This window comes from Cololabis saira, chromosome 1, assembly GCF_033807715.1.
Source record: "Cololabis saira isolate AMF1-May2022 chromosome 1, fColSai1.1, whole genome shotgun sequence".
Classification (NCBI taxonomy): Eukaryota; Metazoa; Chordata; class Actinopteri; order Beloniformes; family Belonidae; genus Cololabis; species Cololabis saira.
Window position 1 is genome coordinate 18,821,676 of NC_084587.1, and position 21,985 is coordinate 18,843,660.

The following is a 21,985-nucleotide window of genomic DNA, read 5'->3' on the forward strand; positions in this document are numbered from 1 at the left end:
ATTAAAGTGAACTGAACTTAAGTGAATTGAATTGAACTGAACTGAATTGAACTGAAATGAACTGAATTGAAATCAGTTTAAGGGAACTGAACTATACTGATTTGAAATCAGTTGAATTAAAGTGAACTGAACTTAAAGGCAGGGTCCTTGATGTTTGAGAGCTAGCAAGATTTGAAAGTGGCACCTCCTCTAAGCCCCGCCCCCTCCTCCCCCTCCCAGCTTAAATCATGTAAAAACTCTAACCAATCCGTTTCATTCGGTCCGAATGAAACGGATTGGTCCAGGACCAGAGGCTTGGCAGGGGGGGAAAGAACCAATCAGATGCCTTCATGACGCCCACGACCCCCCCCGGGCCCCCCACCCCTGAAAACCGGCCTTGCTTACAGTTGAATGAGACATGGGGTAGTTTTGTTGAAAATTTGTTGTCCAAAATGTCCTGGAAAATTCGACTCCTGCAAATGCGCGTTCCCCAAAGTTTGTGGGGGAGTGGCTTTGGACGGAGCGCTGACGGGAGGGGGAGGAGGGGGCGGGGCTTAGAGGAGGTGCCACTTTCAAATCTTGCTGCTCTCCAACATCAAGGACACTACCTTTAAGTGAATTGAATTGAACTTAGTTGAATTGAATTGAGCTGAACTGAATTGAATTGAATTGAATTTAACCGAACTGAATTGAAATCAGTTTAAGTGAACTGAACTGATTAGAAATCAGTTGAATTAAAGTGAGCTTAATTGAATACTTCCTCAAACTCTATCTATTCTCCAGCTCTTTTCATAACACTCAAGGTCACATGGGTATCGTCATTGGCAACAAGGGGCTGGATACGTGTTCGATAGGCCGTTTAATTAATCGCCAAAAGGAAATTATACTGTTGCACACTAAATGACAGCAGAACCGCTGAGTATCCGGGGTGCAGGAACGTTCCTTCACAACGTTCTGGATTACACCATCACTTGTTCAGCACTGCAGCTCCTCTCACTGCTCTGTTTACAATCAGCCTTCTTGCATCATCTGAAAGCCGCCAGGTAGCCAGTTGGTGGACTCCAGAATATGTCCGCCGAGCCATATCTCTGTCAAACAACTAATTCTGATGAATATGACCTTATTTAATTCAATTTTCAATTCAATTCAATTTTATTTGTATAGCATCTAATACAACAGATGTTGTCTCTAGACGCTTTCCAGAGACCCAGAACATGACCCCCGAGCAATTATTACATAATTATTTACAATCTTTCCAGAACAAGCGTCCATCCTGTTCCTCTACGATACCCTTTCAGTTATCCTTTAGTTGCAGTAACTCGTTTGGAAGCTGTTTTCAGGATATCTGCTGGTGATTCTGGCACTTGTCCACATTTGTTGGCTTATCTATAGCTTTTAAAGTCCAAGTTAACACTCAGATTAAGACGGACTGAAGAGAAGACACTGAGGATGTTTAGTAGGACTAAAAGAGAAAGCATGGAAGATAACGTTTCAACCATTTCTTCCATTACCTGTCACAGAGAATACAAGATCACTGGCCTATGAAATGGAAGAGATTGGAGTTCTTACGATTACAAATCACGACTGTCATTTATTACAGTACATGACTCAGACTCTTGTGCCTTTCCACCTGCCTTTCAGTAGAACAGAAGGAGGAACCGTGTGATCTCAGACTCTGTAGTGTTCCTTTCAATGTAGCTTTTTGTAAACTTTGATAATGTTTTACAATATTGTAAGAAATATTTTTTAAATTTAGTCATTGATCTACTGTTCCTGTATGAAGATGAAACATTAAAAAAATAAACCATTCAATCCCAGACTTGGTAGAGTGCAGGAGCGTTTTTGGACCCCGGATACTGAACTCTTGGCTGCGAGTTCCTTTCAAAGCTTTCTGCAGAGCGACTTCATCTTTCTTATCTGCCAAAGCTGCATGTCTTTGGCAATCTTCTTACTGACAAAGACTTTTAAATGTCTTAATAAGCAACAAAAAAAATCATGGGGTCAAAATGGCAAGAAATAGACATGTGACTGGAGAACGATGCAAAGAAAACAAAGATGTAAAATGGACAAAAGGAGGTATAAAACACACAAGTTGGAGTCTTTCCTCCTTTGTGGGGTCTTTAACATAAATGTACCTGAACTCAGGAGCCAGCTGTCTCGTTTTCTTTTACCTGACATCATAAAACTCTGATGCAGATGCTTCACTTTAAAGATTAGCATTCTATTTTCATCTCTGATGTAAAATACCAGCGGCATGTTTTGTATTAAAATCTGATTTTACTCGGATCATCAGTCATGCATGGAAAACAAGACAATGTGATGTAAAACCACCAGCACCATCAAATATCCTCTGGACATTGACTTTAAAAAAAACAACTACACCATAAAAAACATAAACTGAGAAAATGTTGAAATGGAGATAAAATGCAAATGAAGGACAAAGCTGGGATTCTTTTATCTCATTATTGCAATATCAACCCAGATTCTTTCATCTTTAGCATCATCAGCTTCATTTCATTTGTTACTTTTTTTTAACCTCACGGCACATGAAATATTCTGGCATTGACGACACGAAGCAAAGTGTTTCAGGTGTTATTTTGCCCCATTTTGACTTATGGTTCTCAAAAGCACTGGACATTGACCCCAAATGTTTTTTTTTTTTTTCTATTTGCAAAATGATTCACTCGCTCTGTGTTTGGGACGAATCAGCACCGCAGCCCAGCCGGCCGGTCCTGCCACCGTATACATGTTTACACTGTGCATTCCTGGTAACTAAGAACTACAAATTACGTAATGGTGTGGGAGATATTGTCTTGGCAAACTTTTGGCGGCTTAGTGCCGACCATATTCATCCCTCTGTGACCACAGTGAGTCCATCTCAGTCCAACCGGGAGATTCCCATGACATCATAGATGTGACGCTATCACGTCAACATGGAGCAAAATCTCTGATCAATGTTTCCAACACCTTGTTGAATCTATTCTAGGAAGAACTAGAAAAGTCCTGAAGGCCACAGAGGGTCCAACCCGGTACTAGTAAAATGTCCCGAATGATGTGATATATGAGAATCAGAATCAGAAAGACGTTTATTGCCAAGTAGTTTAACACACACAAGGATAGTCAGGTAATGCATGTTTTTTAATTCTCTTCTACTGGTACCATGGACACTAGAGATTGTGGGTAAATGTATGTGTTAAATTTGAATTCACAATAATTTTATAATCATCTTCGCCATTGATTGTTGTAGCCTTTTCATTTTTGTCATAAAATAATATATGTTCTCATTTTTGTGAACTCTGGTAATGTTTTACAATATTGTAAGACATTTTTTTGAACTTATAGTCATTGGTCAACTGTTCCTTTATGAAGATGAAACATTAAAAAATAAATAAAACATTGAATGCATCATGTTTGTGTTCAAGCCTCTGACCCACATGTAGAGAAACATTCAGAAATCCGTTCAAAAGGTGTTTATTTAGAAGAAGTGGAGGAAAAGTCCAACGGTGGTGGTCCACGGTAAACGACATGGGGTGATGGGGGGTCCGCCAGGGAGGGTGAGTGGTTTTGTCAGGACTGCTGAGAGCTGGAGAAGTGGATAGGAAAACTGGTGTAGGACTGTTGGAGGGCAGACAGGTAGTGCGACGAAGACGGTGGTGAAGCTTGAAGTTTACCAGTCACAGGAATCCAGACAGAGGGTTCTGACTTGGTGGTTCTAAGAGGTTTCCGACAAGTGGATATCAGAGGGGTTTGAATGAATGAATGAATTTATTTTGAACATGTATATAAAAAATTAAAAAAATAAAGAAACAGTAACATCTTCATATGCACATACGTTCGAAAAGGAGTAGGAAGAAGTATACACTTTTTCCTAATTCCTACCCCTTTATAACTCTATGAATTTACATTATTGCTATTATTATATCTACACAATATCCATATAAATATAGTCTATATAAATACTACGTAAACATGCCTATTACTACATAATTATCCATATAAGTATATAGAAAAGTATATAGAAAATACAAATATTACATAAATATTATATCAATATATAGACATATATATTATATAAATATATATAAATATACACTATATAAACTACATAAATATCCCTATAAATATACATATGCTACATACATAATAAATATATAACATATATTACATAATTATAACTATCCCTCTCAACATATAATATATACTACATAAATATCCACATAAATATCTAAACATATCTTAAGCAAGTATAATATAAATTTTTTCCCTCTTTTATTTGTGGTTAACACTCAGGTAGAGAGTGACTGGCAGGTGTAATGAGGCTTGAGGGGTTGCAGGTGTGCAACACACCTGCAGGGAATCAGCCCTCAGCCCTGCAGCAGTCTTCCCGGGCGCCCTCTGGTGGTTGCCTGCCGGTACTGCCACAGAGAAACACAATACCCTGACAGAATGGAAGATTATAAGTCTACAAAATATTATCAAATAACACATTTTGGTTATTTCATAGTTTTTATTACTTTTTTAATTGGTAGTTTATTGTGGAAGTGTGAACGGTAGACTTTAAAGTTATATAACACATCCTTTGAGCAGCGTGTGATGAAGCGCTGGTCCCGGCGTCTCCTGACATCACATTGGGTGAAAGGTAAACCCCGCCTCCTCTGGACGCTGATTGGACGAGCCACACTTCCGCACCAGTCCAGCCAATAGCAGCTCAAGCTGACCCGAGTGGGCGGGGCGTGTGTCAACAACGTTGTAGAAGAAACAGGGAAGTTTATATTTGTGGATATTGAATAATAAAGTTTAGTTTTCATCGAATTTTCTGGGATGATTCGAGCCTTGAAAGGCGTCAGACACATGACAACCACCACAGTGAAGCAAGCAGGTAACTTTTGCAGCCGCCGGTGGCGGAATGAATGATCAAACATGATCAAGCATGTTTTCTAACCTCCTTTTCTAACTGGGAATAAAGTCCCAGGACATACATTTATATTAAAAAGCATATTTAAAATGTTCATGAAGTTTGCATCCTCGTGGCTTTAGTTGTCATTTAGTTCAACGTTAGAACCTTTTATAGCAAAGATGGCGGAGCTGAAATTATCATAATTATTCTGTCGTTGAGAACATCTAAAATATCTCCTGTTGTTTAAGTTTTAGAAAAGAAAATGTGTTTTTATTATTATTATATAGTATTTTATAGTGAAAGAGCTGCACAGTTTGGTCCATCTGTTTTCCCTTAAAAGAGATGTGTTTCTTTGATTTGACTTAAATTGAACTGAATTGAATCTTACGTGATTAATTACGTCATTAATTACTGAAGAGAAGTGAAATAAGCATCCTTGTCATTTATTTCTTATCTGTGGTTGTTGTGACGCGTTAAAAGTGCTATTTAAATAAACTTTACTCACTTATTTACACCTGAAACATCATGACACAAAATATTATATGAATATACAACAAGAGGAGCAGAAGATAAGTCTTTAAAAAAAAAGGAAAAAGAAAAAAATCATTGCATGGATCAGAATCAGCTTTAATGACAAAGTTTGAACATATCAAACAGGGAATTTGACATCGGTTAACACCGTTGGCACCATTGTTGTTATAAGGCGCCATTTGGATGGATGGGACCACTTAAATGATCTTTTAATTTGTGAAAAAAGACATTAATTGCAGCTCTAATGCAGCAAAATATTCAAAATACCAACTCAAAACATTCAGTGTGGGTGTAAAGATTTAAATCTCATACTTTTGAGAGGATGAGATTTTCTTTAATCAACAAATCAGTTATCAAATGTGTTGTTTTCATTTCTGCGAAGCATCTAATTGTGTCAGTTTAGTGAGAAACCACCTCTTTTTTTTCTCAGTTTACTGTGTGTCCAGTTTCAGAGCTCTCCATACCGGTGCCGTGGGGGGAGATCAGAGGTAAAGTCTGGGGTCCTGATCACGGCCGGCCAGTTCTCTGCCTGCATGGCTGGGCCGACAACTGTGGCAGCTTCAACACCCTCCTTCCTCTTCTGCCCAAAGGTAATCGATAAAGTTAGTTAGTTAGTTAGTTTTATTTTGGTCCATTAGTCAATGAAAACATGCACCACAGTAAAGCTGGATATATAAATAAATGAACCAAAAAAGGTGTAGACTGAAGCCGTAGCTTATTTAATGCCTACCCTTTTTTACAATACATCACATCACAACAAATCAAAATAAAAAGTATTACAGTGATCAATTACCAAAAAAGCATGTGATATAGAGGATTTACAGGAAAAGCTGCTCTTGGTCATAGTTTATATTTATCTATTGCCCTAAGTTTAAAATGTTTTTTTAATTTGCGGATAGAACTACACATTTTTATCTCATCACAGAGACTATTCCACAAGTTTACCCCTTTAACACAGAAACACATAAAGTGGTGAAGTGGAGGAAAATAATCACCGACATTCACTGTGATTACCAACAACAATTTTCCCATGTTGGTAAATTTGGTGTTTTGATAAAAAAAAAAGAAATGTATTTTTGTCTGTTTTGACTGTGTGCTAGATTCATTCCCCTTTTAAGAAGGCATGTCTGTAATCAGGTGACTCCATCCATCCAGTCTGAAAGAGAAGGGAAACTCAAGAAAATGGCTGATGGTTCAAACAGCAGCAGCTGACATAACAGGGCTTTCTAGTGAGAGACATTTAAACAAGTTCACACACAAGTTCACACACTCTCACGCCACATGTGGCATGCTGAGAAATTAACTTCACAGCACAGTAACTCCAACAGCTTATCTTACAAACGAGTCACGGCACGATGCCGTGGTTAAGCTCTCAGCTCAGAGCAGCTGTCTGGAGTTACCCACCAATCAGCCAATCTGAAGATACATGGTTTTTTTCCCCGCTAAGGGTTATCGTACATTTATCGTTATCGAGGTAAAACTGCCCGATTTATCGTGATATTGATTTGAGGTGATATCGCCCAGCCCTAGTGTCCAGCCTGCATAACTGCTTGATGTTTGGGTTTCTACAGTAAGCATTGATGCACTGGCCCTTCGGCCGACGCCGTCGCCATCAAACTCACAAACTGTTGTTTGTCTTTCCTCCAGATTGCAGATATGTGGCGGTGGATCTGGTGGGTCACGGCTGCTCATCGCATCGGCCCCCTGGGGTCCTGTACGCCTTTCCCTCCTATGTGATGGACATACGCAGAGTCATTGATGGTGAGTGAGCTCCAGAAAGGTGTGTTGAGACACCAGATCAAGCATCGGCATGTGTCCGGGGAGAACGTTGAGTCTTTCTTGTGATTACCTGGATAATTTAATTTCTTTTGGTTTCTAATGTAAACTATTGTTGATGAGAAAGATATAAAATAGGAACGCTTATTTAAGATAAGATAAGAAGATAAGATAAGATAAGAAATCCTTTAATAGTCCCCCAGAGGGGAAATTTCCAGATTACAGCAGCAAAGGGGATAGTGCAAAACACAAGAGGCATCAATATTACACAATAATAATAATAATAATAATGATAATAATAATAATAATAATTTGTCTATTCTAGGAAGGTCAGACAATCAGAAACCCCTCTTTAAATGATCACTACTGTGCAAATGTTCCCGTTTACCAAAGAACAGTGAGACTTTTAGTTTAAACAAACATATTTATTTGCGTGCAACAGTGCGCTCGGCGCTGCAAATGAGCAAAGATTAGAGAAGCAATGTTTTAAAACCAAATCGCCATGTGGAAGTTTTCCTGGTGAATTTCTCTTGAATTAATTATCTATCTATATAAAGTTTATATATAATATAAATGATTTAAACCTTCCTAATTATTTTAACTTTATCTAATGTTTAGTTGTTTTATTTTGTTAAAAAACAAGACTTTTTTTCATGGCTTATTTAACGGTATCCCACATCTTATATTATGATCAAGAATCTTGTTGCGGCATCATCCTCTTGCTGTCCGGCCCGTTCTCTGCTCTGGGGAGCAGTCCTCCTCTATTCTCCATTATTATGCTTTGCAGGAGTGAAGCTTGTAGTCACCCCTCCCTTTATTTTATGTTTAGGATTTCCCATCAAAGTTGAGAGTAAACCAGAATCCCACATCATCACCTGCTCAGCCTTTAGGAGAAGCTGAGTTTATCTTTTAATAGCCTTCTCAAAACAACCTACTGCTCGTTAAATAATGGTCCAACATCAGCGCTGGATTAGTTATGACGTTATATCAGCTGAAGACTGGAGAAATGTATCATGGATAAATCTAAAGCACTATCCAAATTAGGCCCAAGGATGTCGTAGTCAAGTTTGAATGTAATGATTTAGTTTTAACTTCATAATGAATCTAATGCTCCTTTTTGGGGAGATTTCATATTCATAAAGCAAGGAACTCCCAATCTCTCCCAAACTTCTGTTTTCTTAATTGACTTCTATTCATATGTAAATACTAGTTAGTTAGTTAACTACAAATAGGAAAGTAGAACTCACTTTGCTACATCTTCAAAATATTTCTGATTGATCGTGAAAGACAAAATTCACAATATGCTTTTTGATTACTGTATAATTTTTACTTGCTACCTTTTGGTTGTAATATATTATTTATGTTGGTGCTGATGTCTGTTTGTATGTATGTATGAATAAAAGTATGAATAAGTATGAATAAAAAAAAACATATCAGCTGAAGGCTCCTGAGCCAACTGCTTTTCCCCGCCTGTAGGTGGCGCAAGTGGCTTTATGTTGGTTTGATTAACTCTTTTCTCTCTAAAGAGACTTATTTTTAAGATTCCTGCTCAAAAATGACGGGTTTTCCTGTTGTGTAACAGTCTTTAAAGCCTTAGTGAAGTTTTTCAGGTACCAAACTATTAAACTTTGTTTTATTTGCCTTCATAATCCTTTAGAATATAAAGGTTTTGGGGGGTTTGTATTAGTTAGCGTCTTCAGTTTGTAACACGTGACGGTCCAGGTGAGCCGTGGGTGAATGTGCAAGGCCGTATCTCAGGAAGGGCCAGACAGATGGATGTGGAGTCTCCACAGCCAGCGTAAAGGTTCACAGACCTGTGTCACTTCAGGCGTTATCCAATCAGAGCGAAGAAAAGATTTTACCTGCAGTTCTTAAATCACACAACTCTCAAACATCGAGACTGGAATGTGACTAAAATTAAAAGCCGTTCTCAAATTGGGCTAAAGTTTTTATTGGCTCTTCCTGGACTGCTGGCTCAGTAGTTCCTGACCCTGTTAGAAGCGGCAGCGTTTCATATTTACCGTAATCTGATAGCGGGTCTGTGTTTGTAGCAGACCTTTTATGTTGTGTGGTGTTTGTTTCAGTATAGTTTATTATATATAAACTGTAATTTGTTGTATATAGACTGTAGTTTTAGGAGCAACCGACACAAAAGTTGTGTTTTGGGCCCCTCCACAAGGTTGGAGCACGAGTTTGAATAAAAACCAGTCGAAGGCCTTTTAAAGCTAATAATAACTTGTGATGCGGTCCCTCGTCCTCTAACCCGGTTAAAGACGAGCAGCATCATTTTACTCCAGCTGCAGGTGGTGACGGATGAGCGGTCCAGACCCGTATAAACCTCTGCAATAATCAAAGAGAGCACGTATCAACTCAGTACGTGCACATGCAGCGATTCAAGGTGGTTGGAGATCTGATCAGATAATGACATGCAGAAGATTGGATCAACTTATCTGATCACACATGCTGTTCTGAGATCAGACTGAATCAGATTGAATAAGCCACTGTAACCAGAGCATGGCTGACTCCGTGACGCTAGGTGGCGCTGTACCCGAGGTAACCATGGTAACCATTTCAACAAAGAGCCACTTCCGGTTGACCTCCGCTTAACAACAAGGAAAAAGTGCATTCTAAGGGCCAATCCCAATTCTCCTTCACTCGCCCTTCTTTTCTCCACTCGCACTTCTTTTCTTCCCTAACCCCTAAAAAAGAAGGGGGAGATTTTAGGGCACTTGAGATCTAGGGCACTTGGCCCAGGTGCCTGTCCCATTTCTCCTACTCCCCCTCGTTTTCATCCCTAACCTGATCAGGAAGCTGAGAGCCAAAAGCTGTTTTATTTCAGCTGTAGCGCTGTTAATATGGCACTTTATTAAGTTTTAATATTTTTTCAGGTATAAAGGTAACCTTAAGATCCGCAACCGGGGCTCAGTTTATCCAAATAACGCCTGTTAAGAAATTTGACCCGATGTTTTCGGAGATGAGAAGAGCCGCCGCTCCCGGGGAGCAGCCTCAGCTCACAGCCCGAGAAGAGACGTGTCCGCCGGGTCAGGCTGCTGCGTCAGCCCCGGGAGAGAAACTCTCTCCAGGGACGCAGCTCTGTTGAGAATCACGCCGGCTGAAATAAATCATTTAGGAAGATGTTGGTTTAATAGATGAAATCTAACAGTTGTAGCTACGCCTGTTAAGAAATTTGCTCCGAAATTTAGAGATTTCTTTCTGCCGCCTCCGGAGTTTATGCCGCGTTCCATTTACCTCGGAAATCGGAAGTGGGAACTGGGAATGGCAGCCATCTTGGAATGGTAACTCGGGGGTGGTGAAGACTCTCCCACTTTCCCAGTGGGAAACCCCACTTCGAGGGGCGTTCCAGTTGAAAATTCCGACTGGGGACTGGGAAATCCCCACTTCCGAGGATAAATGGAACGCGGCATTAGGTCCGCGTTAAATAGACGCAGCCTACGGCGTAGGGTACGGCGTATTTTGTTTTTTTAATGCCACAGTTTGCAGATTGATTGTTGATGCGTGGGCTAACGTGTCTGCTGGGATTATTTTGCGAGCTTTTGCAAAAGCGTGCATTTCCGAGGCACCGCACGGCACGGAACGTGACTCTGACAGCGAGGAATTCGGACTGGCACAGCTGATTTAGCGGAGCTCTTTAATGCAGAAACAGAGGATGAGACTTAATGGGTTTGATTAATGTAAAAACTGAAATAAAGTAGCCTACAATCAAACAAAGTTTTGCTCCCGCTGTATTTTTAAATACGCACACTCCTGTGCTTGTGTGTGTGTGTGTGTGTGTGTGTGTGTGTGTGTGTGTGTTCTTGTGTGTGTGCCGTTTCGGTCGGTGCGCCGTGTGTGTTTTAAATACAGAAATATGACACAAGACTGAGGCTTGGCCTTTTCACACGGCGCCCGTATGGTCGCGAAAATACAGTATTTATATATGAAATGTCAGAATAGGAAATATTTTGACGACACCCCTGAAGCAGTCACACGACACCCCAAGGTGCTACTACTGAGCAGCGTTGCGTCCTGCGTCGTCTCCTTTCACTTCCAGGTGGATCCCCTCCCCCGGGGGAAAACCCCACCCGGGGGAAATTCTCGAGCATGCGCAGACTGTAATATCCATGTCTCCGTACACATGGCATTAACAAGGCGGTTGCGACTGGCTTATCTAGGTGCTGCAAGCGGGTTGATGAATCCAGTCTGATCAGATTACTTGACTGACTTAAGGTGTTCACATGCAGTTTAAAAGTCAGTACGATGTGTGCAAATGATCTCCAACCAGTTTGAATCGCTGCATGTGCACGTACTGACTGTCTTCACGGAGAAGATGGACTTTAACGTCAGCTCGTAGTCTCGCCTGAAAGGAGCCGATGAAATCTATTAAATTTAAAAGCATCATCAGAGAATTTTCCGAGGAGAGACGATGGATCGTAGATCTCTACGTCCTCAGAAAACCACTTCAATGAAACGTTCTGTTCATCTGAAATAGATTTATTTGGTTTGGTGTGTGTAATAGTGTCTACTTCGTGTTTGAACACAATTAAAATAACTTAAGTGCCCCTGGGGGACTCTAATTAGGATGATTAAAAGCGTGTCGCTCGTACATTTACGGTTACACACATCAGTTATTGATCTCTCACAGCCGGAGTAACGGAGATCAAACGCCCAGAGATCTCGGAGCCTGCCCACCGCTGCGATGAACGCTTGCTCAATTAAACTCAGTCCCGGGGAGAAGAGGCTGCTGAAAGTCGCGCAGCATGGCTGGGCGAACAGTTTCCAACTACAAAAGTATACATTACTATTGAAAAATCCCCAATATGAATATTTGATTTAAGTTTATCCATATTGGGAGAGCTGTAAAACATCTCTGTTGCATTTGAAGCAGCGACGCTTCCCCTTAAACTAAAGCAAAAAGCTCTGTGTTTTAGAGATGAGATGCTGAACCTGCTTGATGATGTGTGAAATTACTCCCACAGCTCTGCAGTGGAGCAAATTCTCCATCATCGGCCACAGCATGGGTGAGTGCCGCTGGAGAGGGGAGGCTTTAATGCTGGCAGATGTTTGCTCGGCTTTACGTGACGCGTCCGCTCTCTTTGTCTTTCGTTCCAGGGGGCAACATAGGCGGGATGGTAAATGATTCACTGTACTCCAGTTGACGCGTAGCAGAGGTCTCGCTGTGGCATCGCAGCAACATCATCATCATCATCATCATCTGTGTGTTCTCAACAGTTCAGCGCCGTGTATCCTGAGATGGTGGACGCCCTCGTGCTGCTCGACTCCTACGGGTTTTTACCGACAGACACGGTACTTTCTGCTTTTCTCTGCGGCGTCCCACTCGCTCTGAGTCACTCCCTGAACACTGAACCCTGCAGCCCCGTATCAACATCATGACTACCGTAATGAAAGTTTGACGCGTGCAAGTCCAGAGTTGCCAGTAGTGTTGTTTTTGGCAGCCTGTTTCAATTTTAGTTTTAGTCTAGTCTTTGGGTCAAGCTATCATTAGTTTTAGTCACGTTCATTCTCCTTTTAGTCGTGTCAAGGTTCAGCCGACTAAAACTCTGAGCATTTTAGTCTTATTTTAGTCAGAATTGTCCATTATAGTCTAGTTTTAGTCAAAGATTGTATTTAGCCAAACCCATTTTACAATTCAAACAAGGTTATCTTATTATATTATTGTTACCTTATAGACTCAAGAATACATTCATTCCAGATACAGAAGACTCTAATTTGAGTTTACAACATTTATTTTTCCGCATTTCTCCCCGTCTTTTTCTTCTTCAACAACACATTCGGTTTTCTTTTCCACGTCTATGTAAAAAAGTGTATCCAAAGATGTACAGAATAAACTGGTTTAAAGACTAAACCAGAGGAAACAACTTTAAAAAATGGATATTAAGGATCTTTGTTATGACATTTCGTCTCGGTCAACGAAAATGAAGACACATTTTAGCAGAGTTTTTATTTTGTAATCTACATTTTAGTCTAGTTTTTATTCATCTACGATATTGCATTATATATTTAATTAACGTCATATGACCTGCATTTTCGGTGCGTCTCGTCTCGTTTTCCTCAGGTGATAAAGGTTTGTTGACGATGATATTTAGTCATAAGTTTCCTTGACGAAAGCAACTTTAGTTGCGAGTCCATTTATTTGCATATCGAGACAAAAATATGTATCGTACTCCAAAAAATGACAGATGTTCAATGTTAAAACCTGCTCAGTCGATCACAAACTCAAAAATACCCCACATATTGATTCGTATCTGACACCACGCCACGGTCCAAAGCGGTTGGCCTTCTCCTCGTGGCCTCCATCACTGCCAGGTATCAATCAGCTACCATAGCAACAGTTTAGTTTGAACAAGGCCATCCGCTTCACAAAAATAAGGAAAGAAAGAAAATAAAACCTGTACAGTGGGGCAAAAAAGTATTTAGTCAGACACCAGTTGTGCAAGTTCTCCCACTTAAAAAGATGAGAGGCCTGTAATTTTAATCACAGGTATATCTCAACTATGAGAGACAAAATGAAGAAAAAAAAAAAATCATCATCACCGTTCTTGTGATCATTTTTACCCCATGGGGTGAGATGTTGTGTGGAGCCCCAGATCCAGGGAGATTATCAGTATCTTGTATGTCTTCCATTTTCTAATAATTGCTCCCACAGTTAATTTCTTCACAACAAGCTGCTTAACTATTGCAGATTCAGTCTTCCCAGCCTGGTGCTGGTCTACAATTTAGTTTTTTCCCGTTCTTTGACAGCTCTTTGGTCTTGGCCATAGTGGAGTTTGGAGTGTGACTGTTTGAGGTTGTGGACAGGTGTCTTTTATACTGATAACGAGGTAAAACAGGTGCCATTAATACAGGTAACGAGTAGGGCTGTTCGATTTTGCCCAAAAATAAAATCTTGATTTTTTTCTCTCAAAATCCGATTTTCGATTACGATTACGATTATTTTGTGAATTGACAAAAGGCAAAAAAATGATTTCAAATATGCTGTTTTTTTATTGAACATTTGCCCCATTGGGCTTTAAGTGTAAACTTTGCTCTTATTAAACCAAAAATGAATGAATAAAGTGCAAAACTCTGTAAAATAAGTTGAAAAAAAGTTTTAAAAAATATAATAAAATTTAAAGTTTTATCTCTTAAAAAAAAAATCAGCAAATCAGCACTTGCAAACATACAGTTAGTTATATTTCCAATTAAATAAAACAAGACATTTTCTAATTAAACTAAACTGGGTCTTTGCATGCTAAATGATAATGCAACCCATGAAGGAGGTAGAGGTGTGTAATGTCAGTCATTACATTTGCTGTTCACATTTGCAAGTTTTTTGCAAGGAACACGAGCCGGTCTACCGCATCTGGCTTGAGGGATGCCCGGTGGCATGTTCCAACGCCCCCTCCTACACTAAAGAGCCTCTCCGATGGGGCACTTGTCGCAGGTATTGAGAGGTATTTCCATCATTCATTAATATGGTATCAATCATTAATATGTGTGCAGACAAGGTAAAAAAAAAAAAGTGAAAAATCGATTTTACGATTTTCACATTTTAACATCGTTCTAATTACATAATCGCGATTACGATTTAAAATCGATTAATCGAACAGCCCTAGTAACGAGTGGAGGACAGAGGAGCCTCTTAAAGAAGAAGTTACAGGTCTGTGAAAGCCAGAAATCTTGCTTGTTTGTAGGTGACCAAATACTTATTTTACCAAGGAATTTACCAATGAATTCGGTAAAAAAATCCTACAACGTGATTTTCTGGATTCTTTCCCCCCATTTATGTCTCTCATAGTTGAAGTTACCTATGATGAAAATCACAGGCCTCTCTCCTCTTTTTAAGCTGGAGAACTTAGACAATTGGTGGCTGACTAAATACTTTTTTGCCCCACTGTATTTAGCTCCAACTATTACCTTTTAGGATACCTTAAAAGAACAATGATGGAGGTGGTAATGTCACCCGGGGCGAAATGACACTTGGTTTCATCCGGCAGGCAACGATGCCGACGGCTGGCCAAGCTCCCGACAACTAGACTCGTCTTCCCCAGTGTTTTTGTTTCAATATTTCATAGAGACTGTATTTGTCTGTAAATGAAGTGTGAGAACATTTTCCTTGCTACATCATTTTTGTGCCACTTAAAGAGTTTTTACGACCTAATCTTTCTTTTTTTAGAGTGAAGAAAATGATGTTGCTTTTTTCTGTAATGATGCAGAAAATGTTTCGTTTACTCCAAAATCATCACATTTTTATGAGTGTATTTAGTCTTTCCTGGCTTTAATTTAGTCTTTATTTTACATTTATGCCAAAACAAAGCTTCTTTTTGATCTCAGGAAATAAAAACACTTGAGTTTTTGCTGGAAAATAATAAATCGAGCGTTTCTGCTTTCTATCTTTTCTCCTCTCCGTTGAGTGCTGGAGCAGCTCCGGCGGCGACCTGCAGCCACTTTTACTTTGATTTACACTAAAAGGGTTCACGACTTCATTACATTGAATTCTGCGTCGTCCAAAAGCAAAATATATACTTTTTTTTTTTATGTTTGTTTTGGCATTTTGAAACACTTTCCATTAAATAAAGGTTTTTTCAATCACCGATGAAATTGAGTTGAGGTGCAGTTTTGTCCTCCGGGCCCATCTGAACGATTCCCATCATTCCTCTGCGTTACGTTTTTCCAATAACCGTCACAGAGTAGCGGCGCGCCGGCACGCTGTTGTCTGTTCACCCGCCGTCCTTTATTATTTCCGTCCTTCTTCCCCCGCAGAAAGAAATGCCTGAAGTGTTGCGACAAGGGCTGGAGGACATGATTCAGTTTGAAAAAACTATGGAAGGAAAGCAGAAGAGAGTTTACTCCCACGAGAAGGCCGTGGAGAGGTAATCCACCTTCCTGCTGCAGCAGTCGTAAAAGACGCACAGCCGCTCACTCTGTGTGTGTGTGTGTGTGTGTGTGTGTGTGTGTGTGTGTGTGTGTGTGTGTGTGTGTGTGTGTGTGTGTGTGTGTGTGTGTGTGTGTGTGTGTGTGTGTGTGTGTGTGTGTGTGTGTGTGTGTGTGTGTGTGTGTGTGTGTGTGTGTGTGTGTGTGTGTGTGTGTGTGTGTGTGTGTGTGTGTGTGTGTGTGACCCCCCCAGGCTGTTGGCTGGAAACAAGAGTCTGTCAGAAGAGTCTGCAACGATCCTTCTGGAGCGAGCCTTAGTCCAAGTGGAAGGAGGTTTGTTTTATTTAGGATCCCCATTAGCTATTCTTCCTGGGGTCCGACGTACACACACATTTAAACACTTAATACATAACAGACATACATTATACATGACAAACAAAACAATAATAGACACAACTCCCTTAGTCACAAACAACACAGAGGATAACTAAATCACCATCATTCTCAGACATAAATACATAGAAATGAAATCAAATAAAACACCTTCATAAACAAAACCTGCCTGAAATGACCTTATCTTAGAATTCTTGACCCCTTTTCACCTTTATTGTGATGTGGTTTACACTACCTGTAATTCTATTCAAACTTCATTCTGTTCCTTTCAAAATGTCTAATCATAATTCATTAAATTTTAGAAGATATTGTTTCAACTGAATCTTAAACAAATTTTTGCTACCTACATTTTATATGTTTAGATATTTATATGGATATTTATGTAGTATATATTATATGATGAGAGGGATAGTTATAATTATGTAATATATGTTATATATTTATTAGGTATGTAGCATATATATATTTATAGGGATATTAATGAGCAAAATTATAGTATAATCTGTCATACAGTTGTTTCGGAGATCGTGTTACCAGTATATTCCTCAGAAAATGTAACAAAGTATAAGTAGACCTTCTGTCTCATAGATAACCAGCCTAGATTCTTATGCATGCTGGACACATTATGGGCGCGTGTTTATCCCGGCCTTCTCTGATCCGTCTCTTCCTCTGGTGCCGGAGGTGTAATGGATTTCCTTCTCTCCTGCAGGAGTGATGTTCTCCCGAGATTTCCGGATTAATCTGGTGAGTTTGCTGCTGAAGTATCGGAGCTGTTTTCTGAAGTCCCTGAGCTGTTGCGGCTTACGAAGTATCGTTTCACGTTTTTTCCAGAAAAACATAGCGCGCATAAGTTTGGAGCAGAGTCTGGAGATGCGGTCGAGGATACGGGCCTCGGTCCTGATTATTCTGTAAGACGCACCTCTGTTTCCGGATTTCCTCGTATGTATAATTCAGCAACACAAAAGACTAAACTTGCACACGATATTTGTTTCTTTTGTTTCTTTTACAGAGCAGACGGCGGCTTTGGGAGAATGTTTCCCAACACAGAGGAGAAATTGGTGTCTGCACTTCTTGAGGCCTACAAGGACGGAAATGTGAGTCCAGCTTTCTTCCAGTCCGTTTGTGCAAAATAGCAAAATAGGTCCTCTTGAGTCCTGGTGTTTTTATTTTTGGCAGCAGAGCCTGTGTGTAATTATGCCGAGCTGACAGACAGCTGCACGCTGGCAGCGGCGTCTGCATGCGAACGTCTCCGAGGCAGCAGAAATGCTAATAGCGGTGAATCCAAACACTGACCTACATACTGGAACCTGGTCAAGTGGTGCTGATGAGAGAGAACGGAGGATGAGCAACTCCGGAGGGGCATCGTTTGCTTTGTTTTTTTTCTTTTTTCAATTCAAGTCGGCTGCAGATAAAAAAAAGTGCATTTCTTATCTACAACTCGGATATCAAAAGAAAATCTGCAGACTTGGACATCGCTCTGATGTACTGCAGCATGTGAACTGTGCGTTAGTGAGCTAGCGGGCCAAAAACTGGAGTTTTCTGTCTCTGAAAAGCCTCCTTTTAACTTAAAAAGATCACCATGGTAACCTCAGTTGAGGATGTATTCAGACTTCTGGGTTTAAATCTGCAAAAAGTTCCCATCCAGTAATCTTTTCACGACTAATGGCCACTACAGTAACTGACTATTCAAGTTTGAGTGGTTCGGTTTCCCATCAGCCATTTCAGCGGACGTCAGGGAGTCATCCCACGTCCTTTAAGCACATTGTGTGGAACCAAATTGCCATTTAAAGGATCTTTTTTAGAAGATGAATGCTTAAATCCTTGATGAGCGAGTTCAGCAGTTGTCCTTTTGATTCTGAGGAGAAGAATAAAAGCGCTCGAGGACGGAGAACAGGATGTGGTCTTGTCCTCAATAATGCGTGAAAGGACTGTGTGATCTTCGTCAGCAGCATCAGAAATATAGATGTGAAGAAAACCACTTGACAAATATTATTTTGCAGTAAAGGGAATATATTATAAATGCACAAATGCTAAGATGCATGGTGCAGATGTCTAAGTGTGGCGTAGTGGAAGTATAAAATGCTCTGTTGAACCAGTGTGTTGGAGGTAGATAGTTAGATAGTTCATATTTATTTCCGTCAATCACAAACATAAAAATCAACAAACAAGATAACACAGGTTTTTCCCTGGTCAACATTTTGATTATTTTGACCGAAAAGGTCTGGGCTTGAAGCATAGAGCTTATCTTGCCCACCTTTTAACAGAATAGAATATACAAAAAGAACAAATGAAGTATCATAAGTCTCCTAAATAATGATAATAGTAGTAATAATAATAATAATGACGATGATGATGATGATGATGATGATGATGATGATGATGATGATAATAATAATAATAGCAATTATAATGATAGCTCTGACTACTGTAGAGATGCCGAAAAGGGTCTTTATTAATATATATACCTTATGGGGTCCATCCATCCATCCAGTACCACTGATCCGGGGTCAGGTCACGAGGCAGCAGGGAAACCCAGACTTCAGGGGCCCCCTCTGGACTCGTGAGGGCCCGGTGGTCCATGTACGAGTCGGAGCCCACTGTTGGTCTTTTATTTTGAAAGTCCACTGCCTTCTCTCTACTCATGACAGCTCCACCTGTCGTGTGTAAATTGATGCAGTCTGGCGCCAAAATAGATATCTAATTTTAGTGTAGCAGAGCGGGAGGTTGTTTCGGGGTCGGTCCGTAACCGCGACACGGCCCCTGCTGGGCGACATTTGTCATTGACTAGAATGGTGGCGATTCACAGCGGCTGTTTGTTTCCCCCTATTTTTCTATCGTGAACTGTTCATGTATGAGGACATGGTGGACCCTCGTCCTCCATCCTTTTTTCCTGGAAGTTGGAATGAATGTATTCACCTCCACAATGTGGAAAAATTTCCTTGACATCTGCTAACCACTTATCGGAAAGCTTTTCAGTCACCGAGTAACTTCTGGGCTCCTGGTGCACCTTTTATCTCCTGAGCAGAGACAACCTCAACATACTTATGTCTCACCTGAAAGGCCTTTAAGGTTTCACGAGGATTTGATGACCACGTACAACTATATTCCCTCGGGATTCAAATGCAGCAACACTCCTGATGGGTCGCTGGCACCAGTTGTGTCTAAAGTTGCTTTCGTCAACGAAAATTATGACTAAATATCGTCGTCAACTAACCTTTATCACCTGAGGAAAACGAGACGAGACATAACGAAAATGCTGGTCATGCGACGATAACGATAATTAAAATATATAATGCAATATCGTAGACAAATAAAAACAAGACTAAAATGTAGATTACAAAATAAAAACTCTGCTAAAATGTGTCTTCATTTTCGTTGACCAAAACGAGACGAAATGTTCTAACAAAGATCCTTGTTTGAAGTAGTTTCCTCTGGTTTAGTTCTACTGCTGGGTGACGTCACGTCCTCCATCCCAGTCGCGACAGCGGGGAATCAGATCCAGAAGATGCAGCTGCAGAGTTAGAGGCTGATGCCGTTAACGCAGAGCTCCAGGTTCACGTCAATTAAAAACAAAGTTAAATAGAGAAAGGGGCCGATGGCCGGCCACGCGGGGATCTGCTCTGGGGCTGGAGAAGAAGAAGAGATGATCTTTGGATCCACTTTCCTACATAGACGTGGAAAAGAAAACCCAATGTGTCATCGAAAAAGAAAAACATGGGGAGAAATGTCGAAAAATAAATATGTTGTTCTGTATCTGGAATGAATGTATTCTTGAGTCTATAAGGTAACAATAATATAATAAGATAACTTTGTTTGTTTGAAAAATGGGTTTGGCTAAATACAATCTTTTACTAAAATGGTCCTGGACAATTCTGACTAAAATAAGACTAAAATGCTCAGACTTTTAGTCGACTGAAACTTGACACGACTAAAAGGAGAACAAACATGACTAATAAAAACTAAAATGATAGCTCAACCCAAAGACTAGACTAAAACTAAAATTGAAACAGGCTGCCAAAAACAACACTACCTCTCACCGTGGAAATGTGTCTGCGACCTTGAAACTTTTTTTTTTTTGGAGGGCTGGTATTTATTTAGTTGCATTCTACAATTTGGCCACAAAATGTCACTACTTCCTCCACGAATCTGCTTTAAAAGTCAGTTTGACCCAATAGAAGCCAATAGAGGTCACCTGCAGCCGGTTGAACTTTGAATATTTGTGTCTCTCTCCCTCCAGAACGAGGTGGTGAGGGTTCCCGGCAATCACCACGTCCACCTGAACGAGCCCGAGGTCGTGGCTCCGTTTGTGTCGAACTTCCTGCAGACCAAAGCACCGGCCAACTCAGCAGAACTAACAGGTGCTCAGACCTCCAGATTATAGCAAACATATCCTGTATTTAATCCACTTTTTCTAAGTTAAAACTACTGAACTGCTGCTACTAAACTGTTTACACTCTTCCAGGTGCTTTAGCGTAGCTCCCCTTGTCCGTGTAGCGGGATCTGTTCATCTTGAAAACGACTGTAACGTGGACTGATCCTTGAAACAAGCTGGTGAACAACGTTAAATTATGTGTTTAACCAAATTTATCACGTGTTGTCAGCTCTTGTTTGACTCGTAATGATTAACTTGACGTTTTTTCATTAAATAACCTAAATTCAAGGCCGTGTTGTTTTCTATTATCAGTCAGCGGATGTGATTTATTTTGTACTTGATCCAAATAAAAAAATAAAAAATAGGTGTCAACATGTGGTGATGGAGACAAGAAAAAGTATGTGAACCCCTTCGAATGTACTTCTTTTTTGCATTTATTTGTTTTTTGTGTGTGTAATAGTCTCATAAACAGGGTCAGAGATGTCTTCAGACCTTCAGCTGTAAATATCTTACTTTACTCTGCAGCATTCATTAAAAGCACAGGAAATTATAACTGTTATCAGCTTACTTGTTAGTTAGATATAGATCACATCATATTTTAAGGGAAATTAATGGAAAACACTCGTAAAGTCATACTTTTATGTTACTGGGAAGGTCTTCGGGTAACTGATGCACTTGGAATAAATAAACACTGGATGAGAATAAATGAATAAATCTCTTTGTGAACATCAAATAAAATCAAACGCAGCAGTCAGGCTCAGGTCAGAGTCGGCACATCCAGACATCAAAGCTTTTTTACTATGTGGAGTCAAGAAGGTAACAGAAATGATCAATGTGTTGGACTTCATCTGAATTCACCTCCGTCTGTGCCCCGTCAAAATAAAGGCTTCACACCAAGGACACGTCCAGTTTCAGTAGAGTCCAGACTCAAAACTCAGAAATCCATCATCTACGCTTCTTCATATTCAGGATCATGGAGGTTTTACCAGCTTCCTTCAGGCAGAGGGGGAGGTTGCAGGTCACCAAGCCTTCAAAATTCATAAAAACAGTCCAAGGAGCCCAGAATATTGCTCCGAGTCTTTACTTTGGTGCTGAACAAGCACGAGGCGACAGTGGAGACGAAAACTTCAAATCTACACGGGTTAAAGCCTCCAGTAGAGCCGGAC

General features: G+C 40.2%; 1 protein-coding gene across 2 annotated transcripts; it reads left to right on the plus strand.

The window, feature by feature from the left end:
* The first annotated feature begins 4,702 nt into the window (after positions 1-4,702).
* serhl (serine hydrolase like) lies at positions 4,703-21,540 on the plus strand. Of its 2 annotated transcripts, XM_061730394.1 has the most exons (13): positions 4,703-4,858; positions 5,854-5,997; positions 7,055-7,168; positions 12,160-12,201; positions 12,293-12,312; positions 12,413-12,487; positions 15,944-16,053; positions 16,308-16,387; positions 17,157-17,191; positions 17,279-17,355; positions 17,457-17,541; positions 20,685-20,805; positions 20,910-21,540. In XM_061730394.1, exons 1-13 carry the CDS (start codon positions 4,801-4,803, stop codon positions 20,921-20,923), a joined length of 975 nt encoding a protein of 324 aa, XP_061586378.1. In that variant the 5' UTR covers positions 4,703-4,800; the 3' UTR covers positions 20,924-21,540. The 2 variants fall into 2 exon arrangements, with proteins under 2 accessions (XP_061586378.1, XP_061586368.1); XM_061730384.1 differs by having other exon boundaries at positions 20,685-21,540.
* The last annotated feature ends 445 nt before the right edge of the window (positions 21,541-21,985 follow it).